This window comes from Ursus arctos, unplaced genomic scaffold (assembly GCF_023065955.2).
Source record: "Ursus arctos isolate Adak ecotype North America unplaced genomic scaffold, UrsArc2.0 scaffold_18, whole genome shotgun sequence".
In the NCBI taxonomy this organism is placed as follows: domain Eukaryota; kingdom Metazoa; phylum Chordata; class Mammalia; order Carnivora; family Ursidae; genus Ursus; species Ursus arctos.
The window spans coordinates 19,442,856-19,463,845 of NW_026622852.1; the positions used below are offsets into that span (position 1 = coordinate 19,442,856).

Genomic DNA, 20,990 nt, shown 5'->3' on the forward strand with positions numbered 1-20,990 from the left:
GTAGTTCAATTGCTGGATTGTAGGGTAGTTCTATTTTTAACTTTTTGAGGAACCTCCATACTTTTCCCCAGAGTGGCTGCACCAGTTTGCATTCCCACAACAGTGCAAGAGGGTTTCCCTGTCTCCAAATCCTCACCAACATCTGATGCTTGTGTTGTTAATTTTAGCCATTCTGATAGGTGTGAAATGGTATCTCATCATGGTTTTGATTTGTATTTCCCTGATGATGTGTCTCTTGGTCATCTGGGTGTCTTCTTTGGAAAAGTGTCTATTCATGTCTTCTACCCATTTCTTAAATGGATTACTTGTTTTTTTGGGTGTAGAGTTTGTAAGTTCTTTATATATTTTGGATACTAACCCTTTATCAGATAGGTCATTTGCAGTATCTTCTCCCATTCTGTAGGCTGCCTTTTAGTTTTGTTGACTGTTTCCTTGGCTGTGCAAAAGCTTCTAAAAGTCCCAATAGTTTATTTTTGCTTTTGTTTCCCTTGCCTTAGGAGACATAACTAGTAAAAAGTTGCCACAGCAAAGGTCAAAGAGGTTTCTGCCTGTGTTCTCTAGAACTTTGATGGTTTCCTGTCTCACATTTAGGTCTTTCATCTATTTGAATTTACTTTTGTGTATGGTATAAGAATGTGGTCCAGCTTCATTCTTCTGCATGTTGCTGTCCAGTTTTCCCAACACTACTTGTTGAAGAGACTATCTTTTTTTCCATTGGATAATTTTTCTGCTTTTTTGAGGATTAGTTGACTATATAGTTGTGGGTCCATTCTAGGTTCTCTATTCTGTTCCATCAATCTATGTATCTGTTTCTGTGTCAGTACCATACTGCCTTGTTCACTACTACAGCTTTGTAATGTAGCTTGAAATCCGGAATCGCGATGTCTCCAGTTTTTTCTTTTTCAGAATTGCTTTGGCTATTCAGGGTTTTTTCTGGTTCCATACACATTTTAGAATTGTTTGTTCTAGCTCTGAAAAATGCTGTTGGTATTTTGATAGGGATTGCATTATATGTGTAGATTGCTTTGGGTGGTATAGACATTTTAACAATGTTTGTTCTTCCAATCCATGAGCATGGAATGCTTTTCCATTTCTTTGTGTCCTTTTCAATTTCTTTCACGAGTGTACATATCTTTTACCTCTTTAGTTAGGTTTATTCCCAGGTACCTTATTCTTTTTTGAGACGAAGTAGATTTTAAAACAAAAGTTGTTACTAGAGACAAAGTCATAATAAAGTCATTCCATCAGGGAGACATAATAATTATAAACAAATATGCCTCTAATAACAGAGCACCAAAATACAGAAAGCAAAAGCTGACAAAACTCAAGCAAGAAATAACAATTCGACATTAAGAATGGAGATGTCAAGTTTCTCTTTCCTCCAGTCATCCAAGATGCCAAAAGGAAAGAAGACTAAGTGGAAGAAGGTGGTCCTGATCCCTGCTGTTGTGAAGAAGCAGGAGGCCAAAAAGGCGGTCAGTCCCCCACTTGAGAAAAGGTCCTAGAATTTTGGCATTAGACAGGAGATCTAGCCCAAAAGGGACCTCACCCACTTTGTCAAATGGCCCCACGACATTCAGCTGCAGTGGCAAAGGGCTACTCCGTATGAATGCTTAAAAGTGTCTCCTGTGATTAATCAGTTCACCCAGTTCTTGGACCTCCAAACAACTACTCAACTGCTTAAGCTGGCCCATAAACCAGAGACAAAGCAAGAGAAGAAGCATAAATTATTGGCCCAGGCTAGGAAGAATGCTTCCAGCAAAAGGGGATGTCTCCACTAAGAGGCTTCCTGTCCTTCGAGCTGGCATAAATACTGTCACCACATTGGTGGAAAACAAGAAGGATCAGCTGGTAGTGATCGCACATGATATGGATCCAATTTAGTTGGGTGTCCTCCTGCCTTGTGTTGTAACATTGGGGTTCCCTACTGCACTAACATGGGGAAGGCCAGGCTGCAGCACCTGGTCCACAGGAAGACCTGCACCACTGTCGCCTTCACACAGTTAACTTGGAAGACAAAGGAGCTCTGGCTAAGCTGGTGGAGGCCATCAGAACCAATTACAGTGACAGATATGATGAGATCCACCTCCCTGAGGAGGCAACATTCTGGTCCAAATTCGGTGGCTCACAATGCCAAGTTGCAAAAGGCAAAGGCTAAAGAACTGGCCACCAAACTGGGCTAAGTGCATGCTGTTGAAATATCTGTACCTAAAATAAAAAGTCCTGTTTCAGCCAGTGTCAAGGAAAAAAGAGAGAGAGACCTTAATACCCTATTTCAATAATGGAAACAAGTCAGATGGTGAAGAAAATAGAGTATTTCAACAACACTATGAATCAACTATTCCTAGTAGACATCTATAGAACACTCCATGCAACAACAGAATATACATTATTCTTAAGCACACATGGAACATTTTCCAGAACAGATCTTGTGTTAGGCTATAAAATAATCCTCAATAAATTTAAAAGGATTTAAATCATACAAAGTATGTTCTCTGACCACAATGGTATTATATTACAAGTCCACAATAGGAAATTTGGGAAAGTCACAAATATATGGAAATTAAATTACACAATGGGGCAAAGAAGAAATCACAAGGGAGAGTTAAAAATTGAGATGCATATAAATGGAAACACAACATACCAAACCTTTTGGGATACAGCTAAAGCAGTGATTAGAGAATAATTATTATTGCAAATGGCTTTATTAAAAAAGATCTCAAATTAATAACCTTGTGTTCCATCTTAAACTATAATTTTAATAGCAAACCAAACCCAAAGAAAGTAGGAAGGAAACAACAAAGAGTGGAAATAAATGAAATAAAGAATTTCCTAAAATAAAGATGACTAACAAAACCAAAAGTTGGTTCTTTGAAAAGATCAACAAAGTTGATAAAACTTTGGCTAGACTGACCAAGAAAAAGAAAGACTCAAATTACTAAAATCAATAATGAAAGAGGAGGCATCACTACAGAACCTTTTTAAAGGAATATAAAGAATTACAGTACTATGAACAACTATATACCTCCATATGAGAAAATTCAAATGAAATGGGAAATTCTAGAAAGATAAAACCTCCTGAAATTGACTCAAGTATTCACCAAGAGATGAATTACTAATTAAAAAGAAAGTAATACAAGCCCAGATCTCACTGATGAAGTCTCCCAAATATTTAAAGAACAATTTTTTAAAAAGGAATTAATAGCAACCATTCATAAAGTCTTCCAAACAAATAAAAGAGGGAACACTTTCCATCTCATTCTATGAGGCCATTATAACCCTGAGGCCCAAAAAGAAAAAGTTACCACAAAGAAAATGATAATGTCCGCCAGAGGAATAAAGAAAATATGGTATCACATGTAATAAAATATTATTCAACTTTCAAAAAGAATGAAATTCTGATATGTGCTACAATATGAATCAACTTTGAAAACATTATACTAAGTCAACAAAGCCAGACACAAAAGGACAAATATTGCATGAGTCTACTTAGATGAGGCACCTGGAGTAAGCAAATTCGCAGAGACAGAAAGTAAACCAGAGGTTACCTGGAGCTGGGGTCAGAGAACGACAAGTTATTCTTTAATAGGTACAGAATTTCTGTTTGGGATAAAGAAAAAAAACTGTGGAAGTAGTGGTGATGGTTAAACAACATTGTGAATGTACCTAACACCACTGAATTGTGCACCTAAAATGGTTAAAATGGGAAATTTTATGTCATGCATTATTTAATCACAATAAAAACAACAGTAATATTTTAAAAAGAAAATTACAGACTGGTGTCTGATTAATCAGGTGTAGACCTGATTAATATTGACACAAAAATCCTCAATAAAATTCTAGCACACTGAATTCAACATAAAAAAGGATTATACACCATGACCAAGGGGGTTTATCCAAGAAATGCATTAGTTTAAGATAAAAACAAAAATGAAATACACACACACACACACACACACACACAAAACCAAAAAACCGACCCACAACAATGTAATATACTACATTAATTGAATACAGGACAAAAACTATATAACATCAGGAGGTAAGAAAAACTTAAAGAAAATCCAACATGATAAGGCATTTAACCTAGGAATAGAAGGGAACTTTCTCAACCTGATAAAAGACATGTAAAATCAAAACATCCCGCAGCTACCACTGCACTTAATGGAGAAAGACTGCAAGTTTTCCCTTTAAGGAAAGGAACAAGACAAGGATGCCCCCTCTTACCACCTCTACTCAATATTCTACTAGAAATCTGTGCTAGGGAAATTAGGTAAGAAAACGAAATAAAATGTATCCAGATTGGAAAGGAAGAAGACTATCTCTATTTGCAGATGATATGGTCTTATATAAAGAATATCCCGAGGAATTCACTGAAAACTATTAGGATAAACAGGTTTCGAGATACAAGATAAAATTATCGATTGTATTTTTATACACCAGCTATGAACAATCTGAAAATTACAAAAATAATTCCATTTACAATAGTACTAAAAAGATTGTAATGCCTAAAAATAAATTTAACAAAAAAGTTCAAGACTTGTACTCTGAAAACTATAGAACATTGTTGAAAGGAAGTAAAAGATCTAAATAAATGGGAAGACATTCTATGTTCATGGGTCATAAGACTTAATATTGTTAAATGACAATCCTCCACAAGCTGATCTACAGATTCAAGGCAATCAACACTGTAACTCAGTATTTTTGTAGAAAATATAAGCTGAAACTAACAGTTATATGTAAATACCACTGACCAAAACAGTTTGAAAAATTTAACAAATTTGGAGGAGTCACGGTTCCAACTTCAATACTTACTACAAAACTACAATAATTAAGATTGTGCAGTACTGGCACAGGGTACAAATAAGATCAATGGAACAGAATCGAAGTTCAGAATTTATGGTCATTTATATTTAATATTTATGATCAACTGATTTTTGACAAAGGTGACAAGAAAATAAAGGGGAAAGAATAGTGCTTTCAACACATGGTGCTATGACACCTGGATATCCATATGGAAAAATCATCTAAAAAATGGCTCGTATACCTAAATGTCAAAACTAAAACTGTAAAATTCTGAGAAGAAAAAAAACAAAATAGGAATAAATCTTTGTGATCTTGGTTTCTTAGGACACCAAAAGCACAAGCAACGAAGAAAAAGAGATGAATTGGAATACATCAAGATGAAGAACGTTTTGTACTGCGAATACCATCAAAAAGTGAGAATACGATCCAAAGATATTTGCAAATGGTGTCTCTAAGAGACTTGTATCCAGAATATATCAAGATCTCTTAAAACTCAAGAATAAAAAGACAAATAACTCAAAACATGTGCAAACGATTTCAACAGACATACCCGAGAAGATACATAAATGGCCAATACACACATGAAAATATGTTCAACATCATTAGTCATCAGGGAAATGCAAATCAAAATTACAATCAGATACCGTTTCATGCCCACTAAGATCAGGGTACACAAAAGGACAGAAAATAACAAGCACTGGGAGGATGCGGGGAAACTGGAACCCTTTACATTGCTGATGGGCATACAAAATGCTGCAGTCACTCTAGAAAACAGTTTGGCAGTTCCTCAAAAAGTTAAACATAGAATTGATGTATGACCCAATAATTCCAGTCCTAGATATATCCTCAAGAGAAATGTAATCATTTGTCCAAACTCTTATAATGTCCATTTATGTACAAATGTTCATTATTAATACCAGTAAGCGGAAATAATCCAAATGTCCATCAACTGATGGATGGATATGTATATCCATAAAACAGTATTATTCAGCAAGAAGAAACTACGTAATGATAACATGCTACAAAATGGATGACCCTTGAAAACAGTATGCTAAGTGAAAACATTAAGCTGGTCACGACAGAACTCCGTATTATATGATTCCTTTTTCTAGAAATGTCCAGAATAACAAATTGCAGACAAAGTAAATGAGTGGTTGCCTAGAGCTAGGAGATGTGGAGGGCAGGGGGAGTGACAGCTAAATGGCACGGGGCATCTTTCTAGGGTGATGGAAATGTTTTATTTATTTTTTTTAAAGATTTTATTTATTTGACAGAGACAGCCAGCGAGAGAGGGAACACAAGCAGGGGGAGTGGGAGAGGAAGAAGCAGGCTCCCAGCGGAGGAGCCTGATGTGGGGCTCGATCCCATAACGCCAGGATCACGCCCTGAGCCGAAGGCAGACGCTTAACCGCTGTGCCACCCAGGCGCCCCCTGGAAATGTTTTAAAATTGATTGTAGTGGTTGTACAAGTGGCTGACTTGAGTATACTAAAGGTCCCTGGAATGTACATATTAATTGGTTGAATTAATAGGGTATGTGAATTGTATCTCAATAGAGTTGTTAATAAAAAGAATCCTCAGGGCGCCTGGGTGGCGCAGTCGTTAAGCGTCTGCCTTCGGCTCAGGGCGTGATCCCGGCGTTCCGGGATCGAGTCCCACATCGGGCTCCTCTGCTGGGAGCCTGCTTCTTCCTCTCCCACTCCCTTGCTGTGTTCCCTCTCTCACTGGCTGTCTCTGTCACATAAATAAATAAAATCTTTAAAAAAAAAAAAAAAGAATCCTCAAGTTCTTCCTCACTCTTAATACGAGAATCTGTTAAGATGATAACTGCACTTACATCCCAAATGTTTCTAGCACCTGGCAGCTCTCTGTTTTGTGAAGCAGCAATTCTATGGGCAGCATATCACTTATAAAGGTCTTCCTCGTAAGTGATGTGTAATCTGCCTCTTGTTCCATTCACTCATGGTCCATTTTATAATCTCCCAGAGCTGGGCACCTGGGTGCCTCTGCCGTTGAGCAACTGCTTTTGGCTCAGGTCATGACCTCAGGGTCCTGAGATTGAGCCCCACCATGGGGGGGCCTGCTCAGTAAGGAGTCTTCTTCTCCCTCTGCCTCTCTCCCTCTCCATCCCCCTGCTCGCACTCTCTTTCTCTCTCAAATAAAATCTTTTATAAAAAATTCAAAATATAACCTCCCAGAGCAATGGGAATTAGCCTCAATCAGAGGCCTGATGGCACTAAGTCCAACTCTAGTGCTCAGACATGTGTTTGTCTAGCAGTGTTTGAAATAGATTTTAACAGAACAATGCTTCAAAGATTAGGATTCTGTAAATACTGGACTTTCGTTGCCAAACCGCAATAATCAAAAGGAGCTAAGTGGTGTCTCTCCCCTGCAGAATGCACTCATTCCGCGCAGTAGCCATGGTTCCCCAACCCCTTATTTCTCCCACAGGCCACGTGGGTTCTTGAAGATGTGCATGGGGTGGGAGCTATAGCTACTGCTACTGATTTGAAAGGTTTCATTTTCGAAAAAAGGTTTTAAGTAGGATTTGCAAATACAAGCGCCTCCAAGAGACCAGGCCTGGCCCATAAATGAGAGTAAATAGGTGTATGGAATAGAGAGTAGAGGGGACTGTGGTTCACTCGACACTATATGCCCTACATAAAGGAGGGGAGACACTACTCAGATTAATATACTATTGGCCTTGATAAGAAAATTATGGGACAAGGCCAGTTTTTGTCACTAGAGTAACCAGGATACTCTCTAGAACTTAAGAAGAGCAGAAAAGTCCTCCAGGAACTGGTCCCACAGCCTGGTTTTAAAAAAAAAGAAGTGAAGAGAAAATGAATGAAGTTATTTGCTAATCGTGCCCCATGAGGTTTTTTTTATTCAATGTAATAGTCACAAAGTATGTGTGTATCTTCAGATATACTTTATTGTTCAGTACTGACCTTGTTAAGAGCCTCATCCTCTGTTTCATAAACTCCCAAATACTTCTCAACAAAGAGGTTGACATAGCGTTGTCTCACTTCCTCAGGGACTTTGGAAGAGGATTCTGGTGTGACCAAAGCCCGCTTCCGATGAGCCAGCTTGCATTTCGGCATCTTGTTAAATACAGAATCGTTGATGAGAGAAAAGAAAAACATGTGTTTCTGTTTAACATTCCTACTATGTGTAGAAAAGAAGTAAAACTCTCTCAATTAAGTTCTACAGCAATTAAACTCAAAAATAATTTCAACTTTTCAGTTCATTAGAAGTAGAACGATACACGGCACTAAGTGACCTGCACTCACAGAAGTCTGCCGGGAGCCTGCGGTCAGGGCTGCACCCTGTGTGTACCCCACTGCAGCTGACCCGAGCACTCAAGTCCTCTGCTTTCCACACCTGGAATCTTCCAGCTCTGGTGTGGTCCTCTGCTCAGCAAATAGGAAAGTTGGTCACTTACCCATTCTTAAAACAAATATAGGTCCCAATGTCAGTTACCATTTCACAAAGAAAAATGCTCAGATTGAAATAAAATTTATGAAGGATTTGTGCCTACTCAATATTAAAATGGTGCCAGCTATAAAGAATTTCAGCATGCCTTTTGAAGAGCTTATAAAGATGATGAGAGCTCTAAAATGAGTTCATCTGCTTCACTTTGGGGCGGGGGGGGGGGGTAGGGGGTGGAGGGGGGAGCCAACGTTACACTTCTCTGTAGTTGTTCCCTTATAGCACACAGATGTTTTAGGGAGGGAGAAAGCCTTAAAATTGACAGATAGTTTTCTGCTGAAGAAACAGTAAACAGAAAGAAAAAAAAAAAAGTAATTGCCACAAATAGGAGAAAAATAACTAAAGAGGGAAGGTCATACTACCGTATCACTGAAGCTCTGCCTGCCTCCCCCCGCCTCATATACTTACACATGGACACCCCTCACTGGATATTTCTTGAAAGGTATATTCCAATGTGAAACTTTCCTTTGAGAAAAATTTAGGAGTCTTAAATTAATCATAGCCGCAGAGGTTTTAGGTCTAAAAACATGCCTCATATCTCCAAGAACAGGATAAACAAAATAGCTGAATGTGACATGCAGACACAAATCCCATCATAAAATGAAAACAACTGTATCGAACAGTAACCAGGAAAAGCGGAAACTTCTCTCTGGGTTCTGGCATTTATTTGAAGGAGGGATCTCCATTAAAAAAATAATAGAAGCACTCTCCTAGGGGCTCTACGTGTAGACATGAAAGCTAGTTATTAGAAATAAAATTCTGGTCTCCAGACTTAGTTTATAATACCTTCATAGGGAAAGAAGCAATACTTTTCACAGGAATGTGTGATTTGCTTGGCTTTGCAGTTGGCTTTTCCCTTGATAGAACCACATCCAGATGAAGGCTGTTTGTTGTAAGCGAATTTTCTAAGAAGGTTTAATGAACAAGAAAAGAAAAGGTAAGTTTTAATGACCTTAGCCTCAGATGATTAGAGTTTAATGATCAAGGTTTCATAATACTTCCTTTACAGACTATATTTTTTTCTTGGAACAAAATGTAAACACAGAAAAATCCCAATAGCTAATCCCAATATACTCTAGAAGAACAAATTTAGACAGTTTATAAAGCTATTCATTCCACGAAGAAATGCTTGCAAAATCATAGCTCTATGGCTTGGCATTTAGGGATAAACAGCATAAATGATTTCAGTATCATGCTAATCATATTATTTCACATAAAGCTCCATGTCAGCGACTCAACTATAGTTGGTAATAGGTGGATTTCACAGGAAAAGTTTTTTAAAATAAGGTAAAATTCCATTTCTTAACTAAGTGATTTTCTCATACCTTCGGATGCTTTCCTTTGGGTCTGAGAGATCGGACACGCAAATATTGTTTTCTTCTGTTCTGAAGGGGCTGCAAGAAAAGCCTGCCCACTCCTTATGTCAGCCATTATCTGCACAGCCTGTTGCTGGGCCCGAAGGATTCCAGGGTGACTAATTAGTGGGGGAACGGGCTCCCTCAATGGGCTAATGATCTCTTTACTGGCTGGAACCTAGGGAGCATCAACAGAAAACACAGAAAAATGATTTTAAAATTCGAGAAGACTGATACTTTCACTTCCCCTTTCTGCACAGAGGCTTTTGAAATGGACTACATTTCTAATACCCCACGTAATACAGCACACACATAAATGAAGTATTTCCAGAAATAAACGGAGGGAAAAAATTGAATCTTTAAAGCATATAATGTAAGAAAATTTTCTTGAAATAAGAAAACACATTAATTCTCCTATGAAAATGACACTTAACTTTGTATGCAGGTAAAAATGTTAATAAAACAGCTAACAGGAAGACATATCCTACCAAAATTACTGGAATTTGAAGCTAAGGAAAGAATTCTTTAGGTCACCAGGCAGAAGCATCAGGCGGCGCATAAAGGAAGAAACAGCCGGCTAGTCTCAGACTTCTCTCCAGCAACCCTCAGTACAAGGGAATGCAACGCCAGAAAGGACGTTCAGCTTGATTAGTAACAAAAGATGTCATACACAACGTGGAAATAAATTTTCACCCAGACTGACAGATATAAAAAAAAAATTAGTACCCATTTTTGGTGAAAGTTTGTGGAAAGGGAACCCTAAAACACCATGTAGGACTGTTTCAACCCTTCTGGAAGGCAATATGGCAACATACTTTTAAAATGTTAAATCGCTATCTTCCTTTGTCCTGTTATTTCCATTCCTGAGGATTTATTTTAAGGGGGAAAAATTTGGGGGGGGGGGAATGAAAGGGAAATAATGTTAGCTTCCAAAAATTTTTTCCTGAAGGAAGGGTAAGAAACTACTTTAGTAAGTACCTACATCTGACCCTTGGAGAGATACTCCGTATCTCCATTTCACAGATAAAGAAAATGAAGCTCAGAGAAATTAAATAACTTGCCCAAGGACACCTAACTGTTCTGCAAAGAACCAGAATCCAGGTTCTTATTTGGGACTTGGAAGCATAAACTCTATGCCACGCGAAGATTCTGCTGTCAATGTGTCCCAAGCACAAGGAACACAGAGAATGGAGCAGAGAAATGGAGTTTGCTCATGGCACTCTTTAACCTGAGGGCGGTAAAGGAACACTACTCACGGCAGTGCCTCCTTAACTTCTTTACAGGCCATCAAATAAAGTGAGCACATCCAATGTCACATGAGGTTTAAAGCACTTTGAAAATCTACAGTCCACTCCCCTTATTCACAGCACTTACTGTCCTCTAGAGTCCTGCAACCAACGAATCAGTGAATACTGGAACATGGCTCCAAGGGCAAACAGAGCTGGGTTCCAGAGAATCTCCGGTCACATTTCTGTCAACCACTCAATAACCTAACCTTGTTTTATGTGTGTTTTTCTTTCTTTTTTTTTTTTTTTTAAGATTTTATTTCTTTATTTGACAGAGATAGAGACAGCCAGCGAGAGAGGGAACACAAGCAGGGGGAGTGGGAGAGGAAGAAGCAGGCTCCCAGCAGAGGAGCCCGATGTGGGACTCGATCCCATAACGCCGGGATCACGCCCTGAGCCGAAGGCAGACGCTTAACCGCTGTGCCACCCAGGCGCCCCTGTGTGTTTTTCTGTTTAAAGCCTCTTTACTTAGTACATATTGCTGACTCATGAACGTTGAACTTGGGGTCAACAGCACTGTAAGTCATGCCTACACAGAGCTCATCTAACACATCGTCTCTGCGAGGCGCATCACAGCCTCTGGCTCTCGGAACACGCGACAACCCTACACCTGGGGGCCATTTTAATTAGCAAAATCACCAACCACCACCACACAAATGCAAAGAACATGGCACTAAATAGAGAAAAGGACGTGTGTGAACAGTAGGAAAGCTGAAACAAGAAGGCAGCACTGCCTTGTTCAACCTTCGCTGGGAATGTGCACGTGAGGCAATTTGTTTTTTCGGTTTTTTTTTTTTTTTTTTTTGCAATTATGCACGCCAACAAAGGACCACATAAACACAAGTCTTGATTTTAAGGTTACAAGTTAACTTCACTGAATCGGTGAATTCGCAAATACAGAATCTAGAAATAATGAGGACTGACCATAGTAATTTATATTCAAAAAGCTATGCATTAACAACATACCTGCTTTTCATGAAAATGTTAGGTAATGGGAGAAAATGAAGGATGCAAAAAATGCTTACAAGCAGGAATCAACTTACTGAGTGTCCACTGGTGCCCCCGGGTGGATAAGACAGTCAGTAATGGAACATACTTTAAGCTCAAAATGACAAGGAATGCACTTTATAAGATAATGTGCCCCGCGAGAGAGGAGCTAAATAACTCACATGAAACTTGGCAATGTGTGCAATTCTCTTTTTTGGTCCAGAAATGTTTTGATAAGACAACATCTCTAATTCCATTTGCTTTCCTGAAGCCTAGTGGGAAAAAGATAAGAATTATCCAATTTCTGCAGAGTAAAGGCAAATCTAGCTTTTTTCCTGGATAGCCACAGGAATCCAAGCTATAAAACACGGGGCAACTTATTAAGAAATAATTCACAAAAAATAATTTGAAACATTTGACATGCATACACTACTACAGAACATTTCTCTAAGTGGGGAAATCAACTGTAAGTTGCTGTATGTACTGCTATGGCCTCTGGAATCTGTCAAGTCTGCAAGACACTATATCCGGCCAATTCTCAAGATTTTTGCCTTGTCATTCCAATATATTACTGATCACAAGGAGAATATATATCTATTATATACACATGTTATATAATTCTTATTTCTACAGAATTCAGAATAGAGTATTTAAAGGAAACTCCTTTAAATTTAGGAAAAGGATTTTTAAAAAAAAACTCACTGACCTGTTTAGTAGTCTCTCCACAAGCTTCACGTTCTGTGAACTCAGTAAAGATTCGAAGACATTCCTTCCTAGTGTCGTCCGAATCAGATGGAGTGTCCTCTTCAGTATGCTCCTTATCAGAATCACAGTCAACTAATTTGCGGTCTTCAAAAGTGGTGAAGTCTTGACTATTGTCTTGTCCTTTCAGCATTTTGTCTTCTGCATGCTCTTCTGAGTAATAGATTTGGGGCTGGTCTGAATACCGACATTCACTTTCCTCATTTTGAGTATCATAAATTGTTTTTGTGTATTTTTTGCTCTGTGGATACCTCTCATTACAAATTCTGTTCTGTATTTCTTCGTCACTGAGAGGTGCACAAGGTATGCTTTCTTCTGAAACAGAGACACAGTTTTCCTCAGCACCAAAGCTTCCTGTCTTAGAAATGCGGTTTTTAACACCATACAAGTTTATCTTACTTTTAATATCTAGTGAGCCTTGCATGAGCCGCTTTGGTGGTTCCAATTTGTTTCCGTCATCATCTCTTTGTGTGGTTAGCTGGGTTTTCTCTAGCGTTTCCTCTTCTGTACCACTAATTTGAAGATTTCTCTCCTCTGAGGACGTTATATGTATCCTTTTGTCCATATTCGGATATTTGAAGCCTCTCAAAGGTTTAGATTTTTTAGAAATGGGCATGACTGGAGGCACATCCATTACAAGGTCATCTTCATCAGATTCTTGAAGATTTATTGTAATTCTTATTGGTGAAACATAAGGTCTTTGGCTCTCTTGGGACTTGTGGCAATTTCCCCCCCCAGATTTTTTCAAGTGGCAGAGGTGCTGTGTGCCAGTCTCATCCTGCCTTGCTTTCGAAGCACCAAGCAGCCCCGCAGAATAATTGAGCAAGGGGTCATATTCAAGATCTGTTGCTGGACATTTGTGGTCCAGCACATACTTTCTAGGCTGACTCTCTTTGTTCTGTGATGGTTCGTTCCACTTTTCCTTTTGAAGCAGGCTATTATAGTCAAGAACATCTTGCCTCAAATTTGTGTCACTCAACGAGGGAAGGTGGCTCCGAGGTAGTGTTAAAGTAAACTCGGAGAGCCTCTTCTGCTTTTCTTCAACCTCGGTCTTGACAGATTCAATTTCTTTGTTGAGCCTTTCCAGTTCTTCCATAGTTGTGCCTAGTTTTGTCAATGGAAGAGGAGTTTTGTTTTATCCTTAAAAATCACTTCAGATGAACTGCAGACTCTGAAATATCCTGGACAAGCAGTTTACTATCAGAAGGACATTAACTCCTCCAAACCCAGCCATTAACACAGGGGGTGTTTACTAACTGATCGGTTCTTAGAAGCAGAATGAGAAGTCAAGGACTAGCTCTCTCTACGTCTTTCAAATGTCAAGCCCATCTCCAGGACTGATTAAATAATATTCGTGCCTCATTACTAGAGTGACTATATATCAATGGGGCAGGCCGGTTTACACATAATTATTAAACTGTCAAATGTAATACAGTTTGGATGTACCCCATTCACCTTATTATTTACCAACCAGTGACAATTTGAAAAGAGCTCAAACAGCTCAATGCCACTTACATAGAACTGCACAAAGTTTCACACACCAATACATCTTGGTTATAAGAAAAAGTTATTTAAAGCACCAGTCTTTCCTAAATTCAGTGGGCCTCAAAATTCTCATTGAGTTCCCTGGTATTCTACTGATTGCTTCAAACATAAAACACACCCCCCCCAACAAACGTCATAAAAAAATCTTTTAAAAAAAAATCAGTCAATAAAACAAACTCCAGAGCAGCTGGATTCACACTCCTGAGGAAAAAGCAGGATAGTAACAAGAAATAAAGCTTGCAGAACAGCTATTCACAACACCTGGCAGCTCCTTCTCGACTTTTAACTAAGGAAATCACAAGCTTCTTCCCTCTTTCCAAGATACATTTTCCTATATCATTTATGGAACAATTTATACACTTCTCTCTTCTCTCAAACAAGTTTGGGATTTAAGGTGTGGTCCCAATTTTTGAAACTCTGATTTTAGATAACCCCCATGTTTTTGTAACACGCTTTTTTTAAACTTTATTCATTATTTGAGAGAGACAGAGAGAGAAAGCATGAGGGGGGGAGGGTCAGAGGTAGAAGCCGGGGGAGCCCTCCTGGGGACTCCATCCTGCGACTCCAGGATTACCACCTTAGCCCGAGGCAGTCGAGGCAGTCGCTTCACCGACTGAGCCACCCAGGCGCCCCCCACACGTGCTTCTTCTTAACACAGTGAGCACTCTCTTCGCTCAATAGCCTTTCGTTTTCTATTAAGAAATTAACTGTTGAAATCTGAAACAATGTGTTACAGACGTGGAGGGAAGGAGAAGGCAAAAAGCAAGCACAAGAATGAGAATTATCCTAGGATCCGAACAACCTCCTGGATTGAATTTCCCTTTAAATAAACTTGGACAGGCGCCTAAACTCTGGATAACCAGCCAGAACAGCATTTTATTTAGCACATAAAATGGGTTTTATTTGGTTGCCTTGATTCAGGAAAGGCTGTTTAGCACTGCTTTGGGGGCGGTAATGAAAAAAAAAGTGATTATACTTTCTCTCCAAGTCACAAGGTAAAAGAACTTTTTTACCTCCTCAGAAGCTACATTTAGGGGGGCTAATTTTGAAGTTTGAAGGCACCCGTAACAATCTTCGCACAGGCTAGAAGTGACTGAGAGGAGCTCCTCTCTACTGTAAATGTTTTTTGCCCCAACCAGGATCGTACCTCACCTCTACACCAGAGCACAGAAAACCCCCTGTAATAACTCCACACTGGGGATGGGTGGCAAGGAGAGAGGGTAAGACCACACAAGTCCACGCGCATCCATCTCACAGCCGGCAAACCTGTGCACGCCTCTCCAGGATCCCGCGCTCCGGGAGCTGGCATCTGCGGGTCCACACAGCAAGGAGCCAGCAGCACTGAGCGCGCACGGCTCGCCCGCCTCCCTGACCACGTGACTTTGGCCCCGCCCCACACCCAGCTGTGTGCGGAACCGCCCACGTACGAGGTTGGCGGCGCGGGGGGGGGGGGGGGGTGGGGGTGGTTTGCGCACGGCTCTCAGTCACTTTGGCAGAGGTGTGCTCTTCCCCCACCCCCGGGAAGAGAGGTTCTTAACACAGCCAGCCCACTCCATCTCCCGGAACCCTACTGTCCCACCGCTTCCAGGTTTCAGGAATCTTGCGACCACCCAAGAGGCCTGAGAAAAATGCTCCCAGTTAGGACCCCCATAGCACTCTTACTGTTTGGCAAATCTCAGGACATGCGTTCTACCGGAGGGATAAAGAAAGAGGGAATAAAGGTTGGCACTTAAGGCTCCTGATCCTGGGTGTGTGGTGCTGGGGAGATTTACTCTTGGGGACTCTGGGACAACTTGGTTCCTCTTCCTAACGCAAGCGATTGTTTGTCTCTTGTCTGTAATAGCCACTCTGTAGGAATTGCCCTTAAATAGCTAAGGTAGTGGAAAATAGATCAAAGTCCCTCTTTGATGGCTGAGGAACAGGCGAAGTATGGGCATCAGAGAAAGTAAATAAGAGGATGTTTCAGAATGCCGGGGAGACAGATAAGTTAAAAAGCAATTGGGTTTTTTTTTTGTTGTGTTTTGTTTTGTTTTTTGTTTTTTAATTGTCCTTTCAGGTGAAACATCCAGAGAATCTGCGCAGGAAATGCAGGTCTTGTTAGGGTACAAATCAGAATCTCTCCCCGCCCCCCCAACACACACACACCCTCTTCTCACTTCTAGACTAGGAAGGGCGGGGATACCAGTAAGGACTACCTGATATTTTTCATGCCCGCCCACCCCCCACCATAACTTGACTGCACGTTACCTGGTATCTGCAATGCAGATATCTTCTATGCCCACTGATGAGAAGTCATTTTTTAAAAATATGGTTAACATCTCTTTTGGCCATTTTAGCCATAGTAATGCTATAGGGATTAACTTTCTCTATGGTACTTTTTAGTACTGGAGATAAGTTGGGTGATTGCAACGTGACTTACAACTATTTCTGATCAAGGAAATTCTCGGCACTTCCCAAGGGTGGGTGGAGAAAACAGGTGGGAATGGTTGGTAGTCAACCCCTCCTCAAGCCCACCTGACGTTCTTTCCACCAGCTCTTGCTCACCCATGGTTTCAACATGGCTTCTCCACACCTGGAATACTTCCAAGCAGCCGCAACCATCTGCCTCACTCAGTTCCCACTGCACTTCCTGGTGCCTGAACTGGCAGTACAAACGCTGGCACAGAGCCCCAGCGCCGTCAAAAGGGCATGGAAAATGGCGAAAGTAACCCACAGACGGTAGCATGGGCCACTGCTCAGGGTCCCCCCCACTGGCTCAGGAACTCTGCCCACTGCGAGCTAGATCTGAGGTGAGCTGCCGGGCCACTTTTCCCTCAAGAGTCAGTCTTATATAGGCCGTAGCTACTCAAAGGTGGAGCTTGCTAGCTTTCCGAACCAATGGTGAGACTCGGGCTGGAGTCAAGGCAGAAATCAGGGAGTGAGCAAATGACTCTGAGAATGGTTGGTAGGGGACCTGGCAGGTGAGTGTAAAGAGTCTGTCTTCTGTGGGGAAGGTTTATTAAGACCTAAGCTAGAAGTAGGGAAAACAATTTCCCAAGAGCAATAAGGAGCCTTAAGGAGCCTCCTACCCTATGTATGTGGGGCCTACCTTGCTCTTAACAACCTCCTTTGACTTTTGTTATGTTTGGCTAGTAACCTTCATGGATCACAGAGAGAACCGCTCTTTGGAATCAATCTTAGCTTTGCCCCTCTCCGGGAGGTGATCTTAGGCAGGGTATCTTGATCTGTGAAATAAACGTGCCTTTCAGTGTGATGTAATGTACCAAACCTCCTAGCACAAAGTAGGTGAGGATTTAGGAAGGCAATAAAACCTAACTTCTCCCCCCCGCAAGCTCCACACATATCCACAAAAGATCTAACACGTGTTCCCCAAATCCTTCCAGTAGAAACTAATTCCTCAAAGGGAAACAATATCCATATTCCATTGGTCTTCTTTGAAACTGAAATACTCCTGGGATCGATGGCCTCATAAGTGACTGATAACTCAATGACTTTTAAACAAGAATGCTAGGAGTCTTGTAGTGATCCAAAGGGGCGCCTGCACCCCCGTGTTTATAGCAACAATGTCCACAATAGCCAAACGATGGAAAGAGCCCAGATGTCCATTGACAGATGAATGAAGAAAGAAGATGTGGTATATACACATGATGGAATATTACTCAGCCATCAAGAAATTGAAATCTTACCACTTGCAAGGACATGGATGGAACTACAGGGTATTATGCTAAGCGAAATACATCAATCAGAGAAAGACAATTATATGATTTCATTCATATGTGGAATTTTAAAAAACAAAATATGGGATCATAAGGGAAGGGAGAGAAAAATAAAATAAGATGAAATCAGAGACGGAGACAAACCATAAGAAACTCAACTATAGGGAACAAACTGAGGGTTGCTGAAGGGATGGTGGGTGGGAGGGACGGGGAAGTGGGTGATGGGCATTAAGGAGGGCACGTGATGTAATGAACCCTGGGTATTATGTGCAACTGATGAATCACTGAACTCTACCTCTGAAACTAATGATACACTATATGTTAATTGAATTTAAATAAAATAAAAATTTAAAAAGTGGTAAAATTAAAAAGAATGCTAGGAGTCTCTAGTACTAATTTAGTTTCATTTCTTCATAGGGCACAACCAGTAAAACACAAACAAGTGTGTTCTTTTTGCTTTGGTGAGGGGGGAGGGGTGTAGGTAGTGGTGATTACCCTGAAAGTCCCCAAAATGCCCCCAGATAAGAGAGATATCCAAATGTCCTCATTTTAAAGCTAATCGGCCAAGAGTGAATAATTTTCATAAGTCACTCTCCAGGATTATTTTTACTGGATGAGTTTTCCACACCTTAAATTATTTTCTTGTATTTTTTCCATTATATAATTTTTATGGCTGAGATAATTTTATTGAATATGTCCTCCTTTTCAGACGCCAGAAAATTTAAATTTCTCAGCAGAGTTTCCAAATCATGATCTTAATGGGAGTCACAAAGAAACTTCTTTTCTTACAAAAATTTAAAGTCGTCTATTCATCAGTGGGTGTTTCTTCGCTTGGTTCCTCACTCTGAATTAAATCTGACTCATCATTCCCGCCTGTATCATCATTCCCGCCTGTATCATCTGAGGCTGTGGAAACCATGTCCGTCGTTCTAGATTTTGACCTTGTGTCTGTTTTTCTCAATTCTGAAGAAGTGGTGCCCCAAAACGTGCTGCTCTCAGCACTCTTAGAAAAAGATGTGTCTGATATGCCTTCTGATGGATGAAAATAAGACAGAGTTGCCAGCTCTGGGTTGACGGTGTATTCAGTCTGAAATCTACTTTTATAACTGAAAAAGAAAACATGTATCAAGAGTTGTTTTTAATTACATACATTTGCAGCTCAACTCAATTTAGAAAAGAATCACAAAAATTAAAATAATATATTAATTCTGTCCAATTACTTGGTATACCACCATATAAATAAATGAAAAATGTTAGACCCTAAGCCGATGTGCCACTTAGAACAGAGTTCAGAGCCTTTTTGATCCAAGGCTAGCAAAAAAGAATGCATATCTGGATTCTCTATATCCTTTCCAATCAACTAGTGTTACTTTTACCGCGAGATGACTATTTAATAGAGTGGGGAGAACTTTCCCTTGAGAGAGAGCTCTATGCTCCTTTCTGAATAGGGGAAATGGAGCTTAACTCGAGATCTTAAGAGAGAAATTTGGGAGCCACATTCCCTAAACTATCTACAAGAGAGGAGGGTGAGCGCTTCACATCGCGCACGTTCCAAAGGCTCCAGAGGTCTGCGGACTTACTTAATTGTCTTCACTTTGTACAGCGTGGCACTGCACACCGCCAAGAGGATAACAAAAAGGAAGAGGGTCATCAACGAGATGCCCAGCATTAGTTTTAACTTGATTTCCTGTAGCTTGGTCAGGGTGTCTTCACTGGTAGCATTCAAATCAGAGTCTGAGAGGAAAGAAAGAAAATGCAATGGAAAAGAGTAACGGTCTCCAGCATGTTTTCCTGGATGAGTAAAGAGAGCAAAGCAACTGAAGAGAAGCCTTCGCCATCCAGAGTATTCACTGCACACCCTCACTTGTCTCACGCAACGCAAAGAAGACTGTAAGCTACTCCCTAGGGCTAAGTACTCTTTGTCTGTTCTTTTCAACCTCCACAACAGTCCTGGAGGAGCTGTTCTTAGCTCCATTTTCCAGGATCACAGAAGTTTATGAATTCGTCCATGGCACACAGCGAGTAAGTGGCAAAATCTGGTTTCAAACCCAGGTTACCAGATGTACAAATGTGTCTACAGCAATCGTCCTTCCTGACTAATAAAGACCATTTCAAGACTCTGAAGGGATGACCATTAAAAATGTGACGAACTTACACACCAGGGCCTTGTCCTTCAGAAGAGAAAGATACCCTTTTACTGTTGGGACCTGCATTGATTTTTCTCTGATGCTAAAAGGATGGTGCACCAGATGCTTTCTCCAGGAATTGAAGAACTGCATTTATCATTTTGTTACTGAGATCACACCTAGTGTATTTGATGTTAAAAAAGAAACGAAAACCTACTTCTTTCTAAAGTAAGTTAAATAATAAAAATCATGTCCAGATCCAGAGACATCAAAGGTCTTTTTTACTAAATCTATTAATGAAAATACATCTTTGCTGCCACATTTTACATTTGCCTGAATTGATGTCTGACTTAATAGACATTTATTTAATGGTGACTTGAAATGACCGTGTTGATATTTCTCCCTTCCCCCAACTTTCTCCCGCCCAAAAGTTCCATAGGCTTTCCTTATTTTCTAGGTCATGGTGTTTTGGTGATAAGCAGGGACAAGCTCCCATGTTTGTATTCCCTGATTCCATAATTGTCAAAGTGCGATCTTAGACCGCGAAGAGTGAAATGTATACTGCTATCAGTGACTGTTATCTTGACTTTGAGGCAGATGCTTTGGGGAATTATCAAACAAATTATGTTAAAAGGGGCTCTGCTGCTCCTTAAAAGGGTTTTTGTAAAGAGGTGTGCTTGTAATACATTTTGTTTTTCATGGTGATGCTCAAAACTAGAGAAAGATTCTGACTCGCTGTGTCTCTCTCTGTCAATAAATAAAATCTTTTAAAAAATCTTAAAAACAAAACTAGAGAAGGGTTTGGAATTCCCCACCACTGGAAATCACAAGAAAGCTAATTACAAGCTTGGGCAGATGTTATCTGTAAAATGGAGATAATACCAACTTCATGGAGTTGCTGTGAGGACTGACATCA

The 20,990-nt window shown here is 40.2% G+C and overlaps 1 protein-coding gene across 2 annotated transcripts in view; it reads right to left on the bottom strand.

Moving 5' to 3' along the window:
- Positions 1–20,990, bottom strand: part of EQTN (equatorin) — a 50,125-nt gene that overhangs the window by 25,132 nt on the left and 4,003 nt on the right. The window contains exons 1-6 of one of the 2 annotated variants that reach the window (XM_057313502.1): positions 15,499–15,569; positions 12,632–13,791; positions 12,108–12,197; positions 9,623–9,830; positions 9,084–9,202; positions 7,757–7,909 (exon numbers count right to left, since the gene is read on the bottom strand). In XM_057313502.1, coding sequence (XP_057169485.1) covers positions 7,757–7,909; positions 9,084–9,202; positions 9,623–9,830; positions 12,108–12,197; positions 12,632–13,791; positions 15,499–15,541 — 1,773 coding nt within the window. In that variant the 5' untranslated portion in view covers positions 15,542–15,569. Of the gene's footprint in view, positions 1–7,756; positions 7,910–9,083; positions 9,203–9,622; positions 9,831–12,107; positions 12,198–12,631; positions 13,792–15,498; positions 15,570–20,990 lie in introns of those variants that run through there. The other variant, XM_044386959.3, reaches the window with a different exon arrangement.